Source organism: Pipra filicauda, unplaced genomic scaffold, assembly GCF_003945595.2.
Source record: "Pipra filicauda isolate LSUMZ 115617 unplaced genomic scaffold, ASM394559v2 scaffold25_size4600443_pilon, whole genome shotgun sequence".
NCBI lineage: Eukaryota > Metazoa > Chordata > Aves > Passeriformes > Pipridae > Pipra > Pipra filicauda.
Genome location: NW_024104376.1, coordinates 154,779 through 172,697, shown reverse-complemented (window position 1 = coordinate 172,697; position 17,919 = coordinate 154,779). Strand labels below are relative to the sequence as shown.

Here is a 17,919-nt window from a genome sequence, read left to right as displayed (position 1 = left end):
CTATACCGACGTGAGTAATGTAATGGTTTTTACTCATGTTGGCTATCCAATGCTGCACGATTGTGCGCAAGAAAAGGTTCATCTGGGTTAAAGCTACCAGAATGGATCTTTGTTCACTTTTATGTTAGATTTACTGCCTTGAGTTCTGAGTGCAGTTACAAAATTCTATTCATCTTTCTTTTGGAGTATGTGGACATTCAGGAGATCTGATCTGATTCTGTTTGCAAATTAAGAATCGGTATTAAGCAACAAAGAAGATACATCATGCTAAAATCAAATTACACTATTACATTTTATTTTATTTGTTAGAATCAGTTCATAACAAAGTTTTGTTGATGCTTTCTGTATCCTATGATAACAAGGTATATTTCTGTATTTTGTGGTCCAGTGTCATCCCCCATGAGCGCAGAATATTAACAATACTGCAGTGGCTAACCCTTCCAGACAATGAAAGGTAATTCACTTATTGTCATCTCCTGTTGGATAACTGCTAGTTTGTCTTCTCCTTAGAGGTAGTTGGAAGAACAAGGAGAAATTTAATTCCAGAAATCATTTTTGTCTGCTACAGGCTATCACTGATTTAAGGATTTGTTTGAGTTTTGTGTTTAGTGGAAGATTTTGGGTATTTGGGGTTTTTTTTGTTTGTTTTGGTGTTTTTTGTTGTTGTTTTGTTTTCCAATATTAGCTCTTCCCCATCAGCAGTTTTATTCTTCCAAATAAATGTATGGTATGAATTTATTTCTTATCAAAAAGCATGTAGTTGCATGGATTAGCTTGGATTGTTCTTATCCTACTGAGCCTAATATAGTTTAACAACCTTACAGACAATGGCATTTGCAGAACTGGACACTGAGCACTAGGAAAATGTTAAGATTTTAATTATGAGTGGGGTTTAGTGCACAACTTCCCACATGCTGCTGGCTGCAAAGCTCAGGCGAGCTGCTGTTGAGATTTCTCCTACAAGACTTAGAATGAGTGTGTGTCCTCAGATGGTACCCCATGTGCCTCCCTCTGTGTGTTCTTGGATTTAATAAAGCTGCAAAACAAGTAGATGCTTAATTATACCATGGAAACAAAGGACTGCTAAATGATTCTGTGACTGTATGACTGAGAAACAGTTCTTTTTCCATAAAGATAAGTCTCTTTGGAAAGTTGGCTTGACTTGACTTGACCTAGCAGTTTTTGTGTTGTCGAAGGAAAGCTAACCTGACCAAGACCTTTCTTCCTTTCAGGCCTTATGTTTATGCTTTCTACTCTGAGCAACCAGATGCTGCTGGCCACAGATATGGTCCTTTCAATTCAGAGGTTAGTACAGATTTTTTTCTGCAGAAAAAGCAGGTCTCTCAAATTCTTGGTTTTTGAATAATTAATGCTGCTCAGGAGTAGCATTTTTAGCAACTTTTTTCCCACCTGTTTCTGCAGCATGAATCCCTTCTGCAAGAGAAAGCAAAGTTATTGTTTAAAGGATTTATCATGTGAGATTCACTTCTGGGAGAAGGAACTGCCCATGTGTGATATGATTATGCAAAAGAAAAGATTTGGCAAAGACAGGAGTATGTTTGTGTGCAACAGCATAATTTGACTTTTCTCTAACAATATGTCCTTCTTAAAAGCAGTTAAAATATAATGCAGAAAATATTGAGGAAAAATGCAGAGCAGAAAAAAAACTTTCTTTAAGCTGACAGCCTGCAGTAGACAAAGTAATAATTCCAGTCTGTCAGGAACTGTTACTAGTTCCAGTTTCATATAGGCCCTACAGGGTTTCAGAAAGCTTTGCCAATACTGTTCCCTCAGGACCATACTGTTGAGTTTGAAGAAAGTTTTGAATCACCGTAAAGCGTTTTAATGAAAAATTATCTGCAACATGCTGCAGTAGTTTAACTCCTTGTTTGACTTCAGATAGCTGGCTGTGACTGATGGGTACTGTTTCCCTGCCAGCGCTGTCCAGCTGACAAGAACTTAAAAATGATGCATTTGCCTGGGATTTGTGAGGAGGGAAAGTAAATTCTGTACCCAGATATCCCACTTTGTGTGACTGGGATCTGGCATTTCCAATAATCTCTGACATCTGGCAAAGGTCCCCTAGTTTCAGTGCAAATGTATGTCTGCAGATTCCCATCACAAGACTTTAGGAGTGTTTATATAAGCTTTTCAAAGGGCAAACAAATGTTTGCAAATCTTTGAAAAGTGAGGAGTGTATCAAATGCCTACCTCTTGGGAGGCAATACAAATTTCCTTGAGCAGCCAGGTACCCAGCAGTAGTTTCGTATTTGTTTGTATACATCTGGTAGCTGTTTCTTGACTGGAGAAGAGAGCGAAGGGAAGCAACATTAGTATTTTTTAATATGCTTGAGTTATTTGGGCTGTTGAAATAGTTTGCAGCAGTTATGAAGTTGCAGTTGGTAGCATCCCTATTGGAGCAGTTTGAGCTATGGTCTGAGAACAGCGGGTGTGAGGAATTATTCCAAACCAGTGCTGAAACACCATAGTGGATGAAGGGAAGCAGTCCTTTTTCTGGATGAGGGGTGGTTAAGACCTACCAACACTCCTGTTAAATTGACAGGCAGGATATGTGTCCATGTTGTCATTTGGCTCAAAACAAGAGCTACGTCTGATTCAATTAGGCAAGGTATCAGTAATGAGAGCTCTCTGATTCAGTGATATATTTCTCAATAATGCTTTATAATTCCTCGTATTGAAGTGTTACAATTACTATATGTAGCTTATGACTGAAAACTCTAATTTTATTTATCTGGAGACAACCACCTCCTTCTGAACAGGGTTGTGGAGCTTTTTCCATGGACCTCAAAGAGAATATTAAGATGATGACATTGAAATTGTTCTTTAAATTGTAGTGTTTAACAAACCAGTTTAACATCCAATATGGCAATCTAGTTTCAGGTTAATTGTAAAAGTCTAAAAAGTGAAGTTAGGAAAGTGTTCATTGTAGGAAAAGTCACTATAAAAAGAAAAAGCCTCCAAAGACTCTTACTGTTTGGGGGCTCTTCTCTACAGTTATCTGAAGGTTGATCTCTAGTTGCAAGGCAAAGCTTAGCCTCTTAATAAGTGTGAATTAATAGCTTATGAAACTTTTGCAAAAAACTAGTTTTATGTCATTTGCGTTAAACACAAGAAGACTGTGAAATTGATTTTTAGCAAATTGAGAACAGATGAGTTGGCAGAACTTAGTATGGGTTTGCAGTTCAAACAGTGGAGCTAACTTTGTGAATGGAAATTTAAGTAAGTGAATACAGCTGTGTAAGTGTACAGATGCTGAGGTTTGGGAGGGGCCTGGTTTCAGGATTGAAAAGCTAGGAAGTATTTTATATTGTTTCTCTTGACACTGCTTTCAGTGTAACTTTTAGGAGCTATGAAATTCACATACACCAGCTGGAAGAAAGTCCTCAAAGGGATCCCTTTCGGCTACTTCCTTGATATACTGAAAGTGTGATTTCCTTGTGAAATCATTCTTTTCTTGTATGATGTTGGCAGCACTTAGGCAGCTGGAGTAGTACTGATCATTTTAATTCGTGCAAACGCAGATCAGCCAAACAATAATATTTGAAAACAAGCTCATAAGGACTCTGTTATATTTTAAATGGGCTTCTTATTTCTTCTTTTGAAGAGCGAATATTTTATGCTGAATTTTTCTTGCTGTAGTAGTTTGAGAAATAGTTTTATATCTTGAAAACCTCCAAATCTTACAAGTTTCCTTTAGAATAAAGTGAATTAGAGCTTATTATACCAAACAACGTTCTAAATATATTCTAAATATATAATCTTAAAGGTCTAATGGCATCCATTACTGGTAGTTTTCAGCTTCCAGGCTTCAGCAGATGGCACTCAGAGCTTCCCAGGACATACACAACATCATATTTGCAGAGTGTCTTAAAAACTAGAAGTAAAGGGACTTAGAGACACATAAACCTTTGGTGAATTGCCAAGGTTTTTTAGGTAAATGGAATTGATATTATGGCTAGCGTACACAAGTGTAACTATGCATATACTGTAACGTGAAGTTCAGTGTAAATGACTTGGTTGTCTAGGTTTGGTTGGGTTTTTTTTTGTCTTGTGGTGGGTTTGTTTGGTTTTGGTTTTTTGTTTGTTTGTTCGTTTGGTGTTTTGTTTTTTGTTTTATTTTTAGTATTTCAGTGGATTCCATTATGTTTCCAGGAGTGGTTATGGGACATATAAAATATATGCTTGCTTTTGATTTACTTCTGCTTTTTTTTTTCTTTCCCTCTGTGCTTCTGCAGTTGAACTCTGGTAGGTTGGTCCATCCGGGTCAAGAAGCAGAGCTTTGGCTGGCTAGTTACCCTTGTGATGTTACAGTTTCCTTCTGTAAGCGGGGAAGGATTTGTTTCCCTCCTCCATAACTCTGTTATGACTCTTCTCAAGCAAGACTAAGATTTGGCTGGTTAATAAGAACTTGGCTTTTTTTTTTTCCTCCTAGCTAACTTTTTTTTTTTTACATAAAATATTCCAGAAATATACTACCATAAGAGCTCTAAAATACATCGAAATCTGGCACTGCTAAGCCATTTCTGCTGCTCCTCTAACATGCTGTCTTGGGACAGTCATTTCAGTGTTCAGACCTCACGTTTTCTGGCATTGTGGAGCTCTGTCTGGGCCGATTCAGAGACAGTAAAATGAGAATCCTTCCTTTCCCTGCCGCTCCTCTCATCAGGACTGCACAAAGCTTGAAGCATTTTAAAAACAGAAAACTCTGGTGCTGCTTTATTAAAATGCCTTTCTGGAGAAAGACGAATGAGAGTGGACTAGAATCTCCTTTCCAGCTGCTTGCGTTGGAAGCAATGAAACAGCATGGCAGATGGTAACATCCCCTTCCTCCCCTTCCCTGTTTATGTAGCTCTGTAACTGAACAACTGTGAGAAGCTGCCTAAGTACATAGAAGTTCAATAACATCGTAAATCTCCAACTCCTCTCAAGCCCATTCAGCATGCTCTGTCACACACAGCATATTGTAGTTTATCTCCTGGTAGGCATCACCTGTCAGTACTTCACACACCATCTGAGCAGTGCCAGGAGCCTGTGACTTGTGTTAAAGTCAGAGCAGGAGAGTTTAAAATTACAAGCAAGTTGATTAATGGGATAATAGTTTATTCTAGCTATATCTCCTTTTTTTTAACTTTTATAATTTTTTTTCCTTCCATAAGTCTGTCCCAGGTAGTTGTGCGTTATGAACAATAACAATACCCAATGAGATGCCACACTGAAAGTGCTAGGAAGTTAAATTCTCGAAATTGCCATGGAGCTGGTAATGAGGCAGGTAGCAGGGCAGACTTCTCATGTGCTGCCACTAATGTGCCCTGCCTAGCTGATTTGAAGGATACAAGCTCCATTCTAACTCTCTCACCTTTCTAGCTCTGATCTGCAGAACCCAAAGAGTAGGTTCTGGTGATTTCGGTGGGTTACAAGGTCTGGCACACGATAGTGGCACCTGCTAATGCCACGGATGAAGGTAGTTGGTGTCACTGATTCAGCCAAAAAGTGGGTGTGGGAAACCTTGCAGAAGTCATTTAGACTGAACAGGCTCTAATACTCATACCTAAGCCATCATTCAAATGAAATGTTGCATTTCCACCAGCACTCTATCCCCAGACACTTATTAAATGGTGTGCAATGAATTTTGCTTTAATTGAAATTGTTTACTTAATTTTTTATAATATTAATGGATTAATATCTTATAACTAACACCCCCCATATAACTATATATTTTCAAAGCCAGAAGCCCCACATATCTTCTGAAACACCAATTTAATTTGCTTTTATGCTGTCTGCTCTTGTAACTGCTCTGCTTTCAGTACAATTTGGTGGATTCCTCCTTAAGAGGGACAGATCCTAAATTGTCCACAAGCCTAAATTTTTGAAAAGGCTAGAGCATTTATGCTTCAGAATTATCTGGCACACATAGCTTTACTATCTGATGTGAGCTGAGACAGGCTTTTTTTCTGAGTCCAGACATCTCTCCCTGCCAGTACAGGAGAGTAGTTATGGCTCCCCTCTTACTCCGCCTAAGAGACCTAAGAGAAAGCTTCCTCCTAAGAGGAGACAGGAAAGACCAGTTGCAGCTCCAAAGAAAAGAAGAAAAGTACATAGAGTGGATCAATATTCTACGGAAACTCGTCGGAAGAAAGTAAGTTCCAAAAATTTATGATGGAAGTGCCACTTTTTAGGCACTGCATTGTCTTTATTTTTTTCAACATGGGAGTTCATTCCATGCTTCAGGTTGGGATTTTGCAGCCAAAACTTTTCTAAATGTACTGAAGGACCCAAAGGAAAGCAGCCAAACCAGACCAAGCCTTCTGGGAGCTATGTTTTTCTTATTTCAGACTGTTTGCATTAGGGAGAGTTGTCTTTATAATCCCTTAATATTTTTAAATCCAGCCATCAGCTGGAGGCAATGTCAGATAAATCCCCAGGAAGACAATTCCACTGTTGCTAACCCTTCTGAACTATTACAAGTTCTGCCATAGGCTCTAGACTCCTTAACTCCCACCTCATAGGAGCATAGTGATTATTCAAGATTTTATGTCTAATCATGATGGTTGTGGAAAATGTGACTCATAAAATCTAAAAGGAAAAGAACATTTGTTTTAAAAATGTACATTTTAAAGACATTTTGTGACTTTGGAGGGTAAGGGATTCTTGATTACATGATTTCTGAATGCTGTATTTGCAATAGAGATGGTACACTACTCTGTTTTCACAAGGAAAACATCAAATAGAAATTGCTTTATTGAGAAATGCAAGTGGATGAAAAGGGTATTCCTTAGTGTATGATCTTTCTCCACCTGGCACTAACACACTAGGAGGGGTTATAGACTGCTTCAGTATTATTTTAATTTCAGAAATTTAACTAAATAATTAAAAAACTCTTAAACAACCTACATATTTCTCCTTTAAGCTTGAAACAAAAGCCTTGACACTCCACAGTATACTACAAGAAACTTTAAGCGTTCTTCTCAGTATTTTTTTTTTGTGGCGATGTTTTCACAATGCTACCAACTCTTTATTGTAGCATCATCTTAGAGATCCATACATTTTGAAAGCTAAAATATTTCTGTACAGTCTTCCAAAGCCTTGATATTAACATATCAGCTGAAGAAGGATCCAAGAGTTCTATTTGTTTGCCAGTAACTTTTTGAAAGCTACATCTGCAAAAGAATGTGAGCTGTAAGAGGAGATCAAGTTGCTGAAGAGAGTAGCTAAACAAAATTACCTTCACTTGAAATCTCTGTAATTATTGTTGCTCTGTTTTTTTATCATTATTATTTCTAAAAGAAGCCTCAAGCCTGCTGACAAAAGTAAACATTAATGGAAAATCCATCTGGTACCGATCTCTTCACTCTTGTGACCAATGAGAGGACTCGAGGAAATGGCATGGGGCTGAGTCAGGGGAGGTTTAGGTTGGATGTTAGGGAAAGGATCTTCACCCAGAGAGTGGTTGAGCACAGGAAGAGACTCCCCAGGGAAGTGGTCACTGCACCAAGCCTGACAGAGTTCAGGGAGCATTTGGACAATGCTTTTGGGCACGTAGTGGGATTCTTGGGGTGTCCTGTGCAGGGCCAGGAGGTGGACTCAGTGATCCTGATAGGTGCCTTCCAGCTCAGAATATTTGATGATTCTATGGATTTCCAGCTTTCTTGAATAAGCTTTGAATTCTGAGTAAATGTTTTATTTTCTTACATGATTGACATTGTATAAATAGTTTCATAAAAATGGAATTCCCATTTGTTGAAGAAATTTTTTTATTTGAGAGTGGAAGAATGCTGAAATAGACAATTTTCTTTTTTTCTGAACTTGAATGTTCCAAAGTTTTTACTAAAGTGACTACTTAGGCCTTCCTCAATTAAAATATTTCAAAATTTCACCCTTTGACTGAACTGCTTCCATATGTTGCAGAAACTGTTCCTTCTGTTCCCCACCGTGATTCCTTCTCTCATAAGTCACTTCTCTGTGTATTTATAGTGCCACATGGGAGTTGATATTTCCTATCTCATCTTATAACCTATCAGACTCATTTAAAATGTGTCTCTTAATGACTCAGGCAGAGGGAGAATTTCTGAACCATATCTTTCTGGGTCACACTAACATGGTGTTTATTTTGGAAAATTCTGCCAAAATCTACGTTTTTTCTCATCCACAATTTGTTATAATTCTTTTTGTCACTGGGAGGACTTTTTATTGTGGATACTTGGATCAGCCAAATCAAACAGACAAATGAGGAAGAAGTTGCCATATTGTGACAACAAATGTTTTCTTCTCAAAATCAAAACAAAATCTGAGTCTTCTGCCTAAAAATCTGACTTTTCCCTCCTCTGTGCCATCTGGTAAAAAATATTTGATTTTCTTAAAGCTGAAAACACAGTCCCGTATCCTGCTGTTTTCTGGGTTTTTTCTTAATGAAAAAGAAACTTAAATGAAGAAATCATGGTATTGTATCTGTGTCCTCTGGGGCCTGCTGACAATTTGGCCAGAACTGTCATTTGAGCTGTTGGAAACTCTTGGCTTTGAAGCTGAAGAACGTTCCCTCTGAGCCCCATGTGCTACTCAAGTGACGTGCATGTTGTCGTCTAAGTATCAGATGTCCTTTGAAGTGAATTTCATTAAGTGACTTGGCATGTGAATCCCAAGTCCAAAGTTTCATTTCATGTTTGTGCTTTGACTAAACCATTCACATAAAATAGCCTTTTAAAAATACTGTTCTTTATTTATAAGAAGCGAACTGAACCCCAAAGTCATGTGTGCTTTCCTACATGGTTTTACCAACTGTACACATGTTCACCGGATGCCCAGGATCAGCCATACAGATCTTTTGCTGTCTTGTGTCATCATCTCAGCAGGGCTTTCTCATGATGAAATCGTGCTGCAGATATACAAAAGGAAATGGTATGATAGTTGTGGGTGTAACAGCTCAGCCAAGGCTTTCCCTCTTGACCTGGATGGTTACTCCTACCAGAGTTTTGCCAAAGGACCACCATTGTAGTAGTAGGAACACCACAACGACAGAATTAACTCTTTTTTTCTTTCTGCATATTTATACAGATGATGGTGAATCCTCTGAGAGAGATTGACAAGACAGTAGGACAACTAATGGATGGTCTGAAACAGCTGAAACTACATCGATGTGTCAATGTCATATTTGTTGGAGATCATGGTAAGTTTTAAACTATAATATTTATCAGTTAATAAATGCTTAAGCAACGTAGCTGTAGATATAATAAGTGAAATGAAAGTTCTGTTTAAAATATTTTTGTGCTGGGTTTTTTTCTGGTAGTTTAACACGCCCAAATGAGGCAGTTGGTGTGGACTGGCCACTCAGCTCACCTGTTAATTGTCATTGGAGGACTTTTATAACAGTGATCTGGGTATTTACATCTTCACTTAAAGCTTTTTAAATCTTGGCATTTCTGATATCACATCCAAGCGCAGCTCTTCTTGCATGTTTTGGAAGGCTATAATGTGCCTAGAGTAATCTTTCTGTCAGTTTTTATGGAAGGAAAATATTTAAAAGCCCTGTTCTCCTGTACATGAGGAGAGAAGTAGGACTTTAGATTAAGGAATTTCCATGGCAATTAGGGGGTCAAATTATCCAACCAGGAGAAAGACTGGAATATCTTTAGGAGACCGTGTTCAGCTTGGATGGAAAAGTTATCAAAATAATGGAGAAAGGAAGTAAAAAGATATTTCATGGTCAGATGGAGAGCCACCTAAAAGAGGAGATATTATTTGGTAGGTCTCATTCTTTCAGACATCAGAAGAAACTTTACAATATAAGTAGTAAATATAAGCAAAGGCAAAAAGAAAAAGAATTTTATTATAGAAAAACGCAACCATATTTGAGAGAAACCTGATTTTATATAACTTTTTTAGCGATGCCACCAAAGGTCCTGTTCTGTTTAGATCTCTGTTTGTGAAAATCTCACAAGAACTGCTAATATCAGCAATAAAATGGCATATGCCTCCTTTCTGGCTGTGGGGAGAGAAGGGTAAGGGGTGGGAAGGATTTCCAGAGGTGGCAGTTTTGTGCTGAGAACCTTCTGTGTCTGGCAATACATTCCTCCCCACCACAAATGGTGGCAAGAGAAAATTGTTTATCTGCAGCTGCCTTAGAACAGACCACCAACAGACAATACCTTTTGTGTATTTCTCTTAAAATCGTTTGTTTAAAAAGAAATAATCCCCAAACTAGTACATTAAACTAGAAACAGACTTTGATTTTTCCATGAGCTTAATTTGGAGTTGTGTTAGTGCACACATGGTATATGTGGTGACTGTTTCTACGACTCTGAGACTGGTGTTTCTCTTGTTTAAGCAAGTGCTAAGATCACTCCCAGTTTGACTCCTACCAGTGTATTATGTTGGAATTAGATGGCTGTAAAGAACAAAATTAGTCATCCAAAATAATATATAGGGTGTTTGGGGTCTTTTTTTTTTTTTGCTGTTCTGGAAAATGTGGGTTTTTTCAGGCTGGATAAATTTTGCATTTTCCTTCTGCAGGAATGGAAGACACTACGTGTGAAAGAACTGAATTTTTAAGCAACTATCTGACTAATGTGGATGACATCATTTTGTTGCCTGGATCTTTAGGGCGAATTCGACCTAGGCCTAGCAATAACCTAAAGTGTAAGTTAATTTAATAATTTCTCTTATATCCTGAAAACTAGACTTCATTCCTTCCTTGGACTGATGTTATCCAAAGGGTGTACATTTGCAGTATGTTGGCAGGAATTTTAGAGGGAATCCCACTGCTCATCAGCTGCTTCCTCCCTTCCCAGTCTGTAGTTCACAGACACCAAAGTGGTACAGCTACCAAGTGGATGGCTGAAATGTTTTGGTTAAACCCCACTCTTTTATATCAAGGAGGAGTGAGAACTCCAAGCCAGCTTCACGTGCCAGCTTATGTGTCCTTGTGAGTTTATTCATGCACTTTTCCCCTCTGTCAACAGAAAATGGACTTAGAAGATCTGAGCACTGCACAGATTGGATATAAAAAAAAGCATCTCATACATTTTGAGCTAATAGAAAAAAAAATGAATTGTTAATTTTGAATTCAGTAGTTTTATCAAACTTTTGGCATAGATGAGAAGCAGTGTGGGTTGCTGAACAGCAACAGACTGGAGATGTTGAGGGATATAAGGAAGATTTAGAGTATGCATTCAGGGCCAATGTTGACAGTAAAACTTGTTTTCTAGAAACATGCTTTTAGAAATTCACCCTGACTTAGTCTTTGAGATTAATTGATCTTTGATTAGTTCACTCAAGGCTCAGGCAGGAATCCTCTGGTTAAGCTAACTCTGTGATTTCAAGCATTACAGACCCAGCTGCCCTCTGCTGCTCCTGAGGAATACCACCTCCAGGGCAACAGTACTAGGACAGGGCTTGTGCCAGCACCATGGCTGCTGTTACTCAATGTACCAGGGCAAAACTGGCTTTGCCAGCAGTTTAAGCTACCGTGCAAACTCATAAACTAACCATAAGTACCTGTCTTTTGCAGCATAGCTACAAGGGTGACAACTTTTGATAGAGGGGAAGATCAGATAGTTGGGACAGCCACCTGTCCCTTCAAAACACTTCAGATATGCTTTGGTTGAGGACAAATTTCACAGAAAAGTTGATCTTTGAAGATTAAATACCTTTAGAATAGTAGCAGAAATCATAAGAATGTGGTAAAACTTTCTTAGATAGTGATTTATGTATGCATTTATTTTACTGTAAACTTATTTACCTGAGTATTTATGCTCGAGGAATATATGATGAATGTGGAAAGACCTGTTGAAAATAGTGCACATGTTGTTCAAACTTACCATAAAGACTGAATTCCTACACTTCACAGTCTACTGAAAACAAATTACAGTTCTGATAAGTCTTATAAAGATCTTTCAATCTTGAATTCCTAAACTGCTGAGAAAAATAAGTTTTCCTTGGAGGATGAATGGCAATATCTTTCAGAAAGATCAGCTTGTCTCACTGACCTCTGAGTCACACCACTGGTTTTCCCGCAATAGCATTTTCCTCTTTTGGCCTCTGTCCACAGCTTCCTAGTTTGAATATTCGCAATTGCTTATAAATCAGCTGTTTGAACATAGAACAAAGAAGCATGTTTCTTAGTTTTAGAACTGGGGTTTATCCCCTTAAATGGCAAACTGCCAACTTTTTTATTCCTCCTACATTTTCCTGATCCATAATACTGTCTCAGTACTGCAAACACACCTTTGCAAAGAAAAAACCTGTAGCTTGTGTTTTGAGGTTCAGTAGAGCCCATTCCAAGCTCGGCAAGATCATGCCTTAAGCAATCACAACATTAGTGGTTAAACAAGAGTTTTGCACTTCCTAAGATTTTCTTTTAGTCTTTTTTTTTTTTTCTCTAAGGACCGAAAAATACTTTCTCCCACTCCCCAGAAGAAAACAGTATGTACTGTTGCCAGTTTTGGGCTTTCTGTGTCTTTCATGTCCCTTTAATTAGTCCAAAGACTTATCCAGAATATTTTACTTTGACTTTTCACTTACTTAGCAGTAGCCTATGAAATTGGTCAAATGTTAAAAGTGACCAAAAAAAGCAACATATTTATCTTACTGCTTCTAACAGAGTGCATTGTTGCATTCAAATGTGCTTTGAAAATTTTTCAAGGAGAGTAGTTGTGTTTGAGGATAATTTTTTATTTTAAAGAATAACAGAAGTCTTGGAAGTATGTGTTTTCAGAAAATAGAATAAGTATTAAGCTAAGGTCCAGTCTTAAAGCAGTGAGAACACTACTAAGCAACTACATATCACTGAGCCATCACATGTCATGTGCAGGGCAGCCAGGGATCAGGCCCACCCAGCATGTGTTTAGGAAAGGCAGGTCCTGCTTGACCAACCAGATCTCCTACAAGGTGACCTGCTTAGTGGATGAGGGAAAGGCTGTGGATGTTTTCTAACTGGACTTTAGTAAACCTTTGATACTGCCTCTCACATCATTCTCTTGAGAAACTGGAAGCCCATGGCTTGGACAGATGCACCTTCAGTGGGTTAGAAACTGGCTAGATGGCTGGGCCCAGAGTGTTCCCCAGGACTCAGTATTTGGGCCAGTTCTGTTTAATACCTTTATTGATGATCTGGATGAGGGGGATCAAGGGAACCTTCAATCAGTTTGCAGACAACATCAGTCTGGGTGGGAGTGTTGATCTGCCAGAGGATAGGAGGGCCCTACAGAGAGATTGGGACAGGCTGGATCAATGGGCTGAGGCCAACGGTGTGAGGTTCAACAAGGACAAGTGCCAGGTCCTGCAGTCTGGTCACAACAACCTGAGGCAGTGCTGTAGGCTTGGGGAACAGTAACTGGAAAGTGGTCCAGCGGGAAAGGACCTGTGGGCGTTGGTCAACAGCAGCTGAACATGAACCAGGTGCCCAGGTGGCCAAGCAGTCCAATGGCATTCTGGCCTGTATCAGAAACAGTGTGACCAGCAGGACCTGAGCAGTGATTGTGCCCCTGTACTCGGCACCGGTGAGGCTGCACCTCAAATCCTGTGTTCAGGTTTGGACTCCTCACTACAAGAAAGACATTGAGGGGTTGGAGCACGTCCAGAGAAGGGCAACGAAGCTCGTGAAGGGTCTGGAGCAAAAACCTTAAGAAGAGTAGCTGAGGGAGCTGGGGGTGTTCAGCCTGGACAAGAGGAGATTCAGGAGAAATCATATCGCTCTCTACAACTATCTGAAAGGAGGTTGTAGCCAGGTGGAGATCGGTCTCTTCTCCCAGGTAACAAGTGACAGGACAAGAGGAAATAGCCTCAAGTTGCACCAGGGAAGTTTTAGATTGTATATTAGGAAAACTTTCTTTACAGAAAGGGTTGCCAAGCATTGGAACTGGCTGCCCGGGGATGTGGTGGAGTCACCATCCCTGGAGGTATTTAAAAGATATGTAGATGTTGCACTTAAGAACACAGGTTAGTGGTGGACTTGGCAGTGCAGAGTTAATGGTTGGACTTGATCTTAAAGGTCTTTTCCAACCTAAACAATTCAATGATGTATACGGAATAGTTTTAGTAAAGATCAGTGAACTATTAGGAAGTATGCTTATGTAAACCTTGTGTTTTCTTCTATGAGTTTTTAATCTTTTATATTTTTTTTTCCTTTGCTTAACAGATGACCCTAAAGTGATTGTTGCCAACCTTACAGTAAGTACTTAGGACTGGGAGGTATCTGTCTGTATTGCCCTGTTCACATCTTGATTTGTGGTATTATTCAGCTTTCTCTGTTCATTCTTTAGGCAGGAAAACAAATGATTATCATGAATAAGAATGTTAAATGGTTCCCTTCATGAGTACACATTAATGTTTGTCATACATTCCACTGTTTGCTGCTATAATAGCTTCTTTAACCTTTTTGGGCAGCACAGACACAGAATATCCTGGAGCATCTTTACTCCCTGAACTGGGTCTGTTTATTTATTGCTTCAGAAATGGAAAGTAACCTTTTAGAGTAAATATTTTAATAGCACTTTGAAGATGCTGAAAAAGTGCATTTGATAGTCTTCAACTTCACTAGCTTTTAATTAAAGTGTTTAAAATAAAAATAAAAAAAACCCCAAATTTTGTAACCAGATGGCTTTAAATATATCTCATGCAGATAAGGTATATTTTTGAGCATTCAGGTTTCCTCTGAAACTTAAGCTTTGATCCAGTTAGAATAAAATTCTTCATCTGTGAGCTTTATTTGTAATGTTTTGAATGATGCTTCCAATAAGAGTGTCACAGGAATGAAGATTTTCGAATATATCTTTGAATGACTCCCAAGTCCTTGGATGTAAGTAAATACTGCACAGAAATGACTGGCCTACACACTTTAGATGTACACTTTGTTTTCAAGACACCACCAGTGATGACCTTAACAACTTGATTTCTGTAGTTGAAGGTTTTATGTATGCCTTAAGCTACTGACGGTGTGTCATTTGTAACCATTTATATTTCAGTGCAGAAAGCCAGACCAGCACTTCAAGCCTTACTTGAAACAGCACTTGCCCAAACGCTTGCACTACGCTTACAACCGAAGAATTGAGGATGTTCATTTACTGGTGGATCGCAAATGGCATGTGGCAAGGTAAACCCTTGCTTTTGCTTCCTTCCTGATTTTCAGTCTTTTTCTCTGAGGAAAAGGGATTGCCCTGTCTCTTGGCATCCTGCTCCTGTACCTGTGCCCTGTGCAGAAGAGGAGTTTCTAACTCCTGGTGAGGTTCAATAAATTTGAGGCGAGAAGATGTGGTTCAGAACACAAAATAATTTAAAGTTTCAGAAAATCAGTCAGTGGATAGAGGGTAAAAACCCATATGATTTCCTTTAGCAACTTTGTGGTTTTTTGACTGAAGAGTTCAACTGGGGAGCGGGGAATGTGGGAGGAAGAGGCAGGCTTATGTGGTGAGGGGATGTTAAGGAACAAGAGTCTGAGTGGATGCAATAGGTGAATGGAAAGAAAATGGAGATATTGACAGAATAGATGAATGCCTGAGAACATGTGGAAGGCTATGACAGGGTGGCCATCAAAGTGCTGTGCTGGCAATGTATTATGTTTCAAATCCACGAAAGTCAGGATGCTTTAGCTCAGAGAAAACCCTGATTTGGGTTGCTCTTCCCCGTATGAATTTTCACTTATAAAATATGGGTAATTCTTAACACTTTTAACATGAATTTTAAATATTAAATATTCATTTAATTTTTAATATTGTAATATTTTATAATTTTTAAGCTAAAAATGAGTGAGGAAAACCAAGTTGGCGCATATCTAGAGTGAAGAGGAGAGGAGTAGCCTTTGCCTGTGAACTGTGCACAACTTTCTGTTTTAATATTCTTTTGACACATGTTGTGTATTACAGTATGAAAATGGTTGAGTCTTTATGCATGAAGCTGACTCAGTGGTTCGTGGAGGATGACACAGCTTTTGGCTCATGCTAGTCTGTTACGAGCTTTAAATTATGGTAGGGTTTTTTGTCCATATAGGTGCCAGGCAAACATGTAGTGTGTTGTAAGTGCCTTTTGACATCTGTGCTTATCTTTCCACAAATTATGCAAGGATCACTCTGCTGAAATAGTGAATGAGAAACCCCAGTTACTTTCTAGTGTAGCTCCACAGGCTGGCTGGCTGCCCTGTGCAGTTGCTGTGGCAGGGGTTCATGTACATTTCAAGGAATCACACTCTGAATTTTAGGCCTATAAAAGTTTCAGGTTTAAGAATTTTGCTGGAACTGATGGGATTGGCCAGAGTCATTTACATTCAGCAGTTTCCTATTAATTGCATTAGACCTTCTTTGGTTTATTTATTACTTTTCAGAAATCTCATCCACCAATAATTCATTTGTTAATGTAACTGTAATTCATTATATGTTCACAGCCAGGAAAATGGTAGTCACAGATCTGATTGCTGTAACTCTAGTAATTTGCAAGGCCAAAATCAAACTTTGGTTGAGCATTATTTTATTGCAGATAAAGAAATTAATTTGTAGGATTAGCTGGTCCACTGCATATATTGCCTGTATATGTCCCTATAAAACTATAAAAAAGTACTCTGAAACAAGCTGGTAAGTATAATTCCTATGACACAATACTTATTTTTCCACTTATTTTTTAAAAAAACCTACCTTAGTAACAAGCTGATAATTAGCATTCCTATAGTACAGCACTTATTATCTCAGCTATTTGTCTTCATCAAAATATTTCTCTTGTCCTTCCGGCTTTGTTTCTGCTCCCCATTTTTGTTTATTGAAGGCAAATAGGAGAAAGCATTTTATAGCATTATATGACATTTGCAGCATTGTAACATCACAAATGTGCTTTAGAGAAGCCTCTGTTGGTCTTTTGAGGATTGGAATAGTATGGTCCGACACCTCCAGTCTGCAGGAGGTTTTGTGACATGAGAAAGTCAGAGAAAATAATAGACACTAAGGTTTTTATCAATGATAAGAGCTGTCTCTTAGTTTTGCACCCTCTTAGAGTGGGAGCAGAGGGAGAAACCCTGGACATGCTGGATAAGCCTGCAGTCCCCACTACTGCTATTCAAGAAAACTAAACAATGCACTGCCCTGTAGCATTATGCTTCCTGCCTCCAAAGTATATCGTCAGGTCAGCCACCTTTTGAGGAAATTTTCTAATGCTTTTTCAATTTAGGAAAGCTGTGGACGTTTACAAGAAACCAACAGGAAAATGTTTCTTCCATGGAGACCATGGCTATGACAACAAGATAAACAGCATGCAGGTATGAGCAACACAGTAACCTTTGTGGGAGGGTCTTTGAAGGCAGAAGAAATTGAAGTTCTCTGCAATGAAAATACTCAGTGAAAAACCCCTACATTTTAATGCTCTTCTCTCTTCTTTTTTTTTTTTAAGACTGTCTTTATAGGTTATGGCCCCACCTTCAAGTACAAGACCAAAGTACCTCCTTTTGAAAACATTGAACTTTACAACGTCATGTGTGGTAAGCTGCCTGCCTGAGAACCTGCAAAAGCAGCAAGCTGTTTTGGCCAGCAGGGCTTCATTTAGGCACCTGTGAGCTCATGCCCTGAGTCCTTCCCAGTGTTCTTTTCCTAGTTCCCCTTTCCCAAGTACTCACCAGGTGGGCTGAAGGCACTTCTCAGGGGCCTCAGTTTGCTCTACTTTAGCAGCTGGCCAATAAAGAGGATTTTGATGTGTGCAACTTGACAGAGATCAAATGGACACCACTAAAATGTGTGGTGTCCACACCTCAGCAGTCTAGGAAGGAGGTTTCTGTTCAGAGACTGCTTCTGCACCTGCATGTGTCATGCAGTAGCTCAGGTTCATCACTTAGTTTTCTATGGCATCTTCTGTACGATTCTGTTTCCTGAATTTGTACTGAAGCCATGAAGAAGAATCTGGTGATGTATGCAGATATTCATTAGGATCTTTAAT

At 38.9% G+C, this 17,919-nt stretch overlaps 1 protein-coding gene across 1 annotated transcript in view; it reads left to right on the top strand.

The window, feature by feature from the left end:
• Window positions 1-17,919, top strand: part of ENPP2 (ectonucleotide pyrophosphatase/phosphodiesterase 2) — a 72,784-nt gene that overhangs the window by 41,177 nt on the left and 13,688 nt on the right. The window contains 8 exon segments of the mRNA XM_039382175.1: window positions 389-454; window positions 1,233-1,305; window positions 9,070-9,181; window positions 10,525-10,650; window positions 14,150-14,181; window positions 14,976-15,103; window positions 17,161-17,248; window positions 17,380-17,467. Coding sequence (XP_039238109.1) covers window positions 389-454; window positions 1,233-1,305; window positions 9,070-9,181; window positions 10,525-10,650; window positions 14,150-14,181; window positions 14,976-15,103; window positions 17,161-17,248; window positions 17,380-17,467 — 713 coding nt within the window.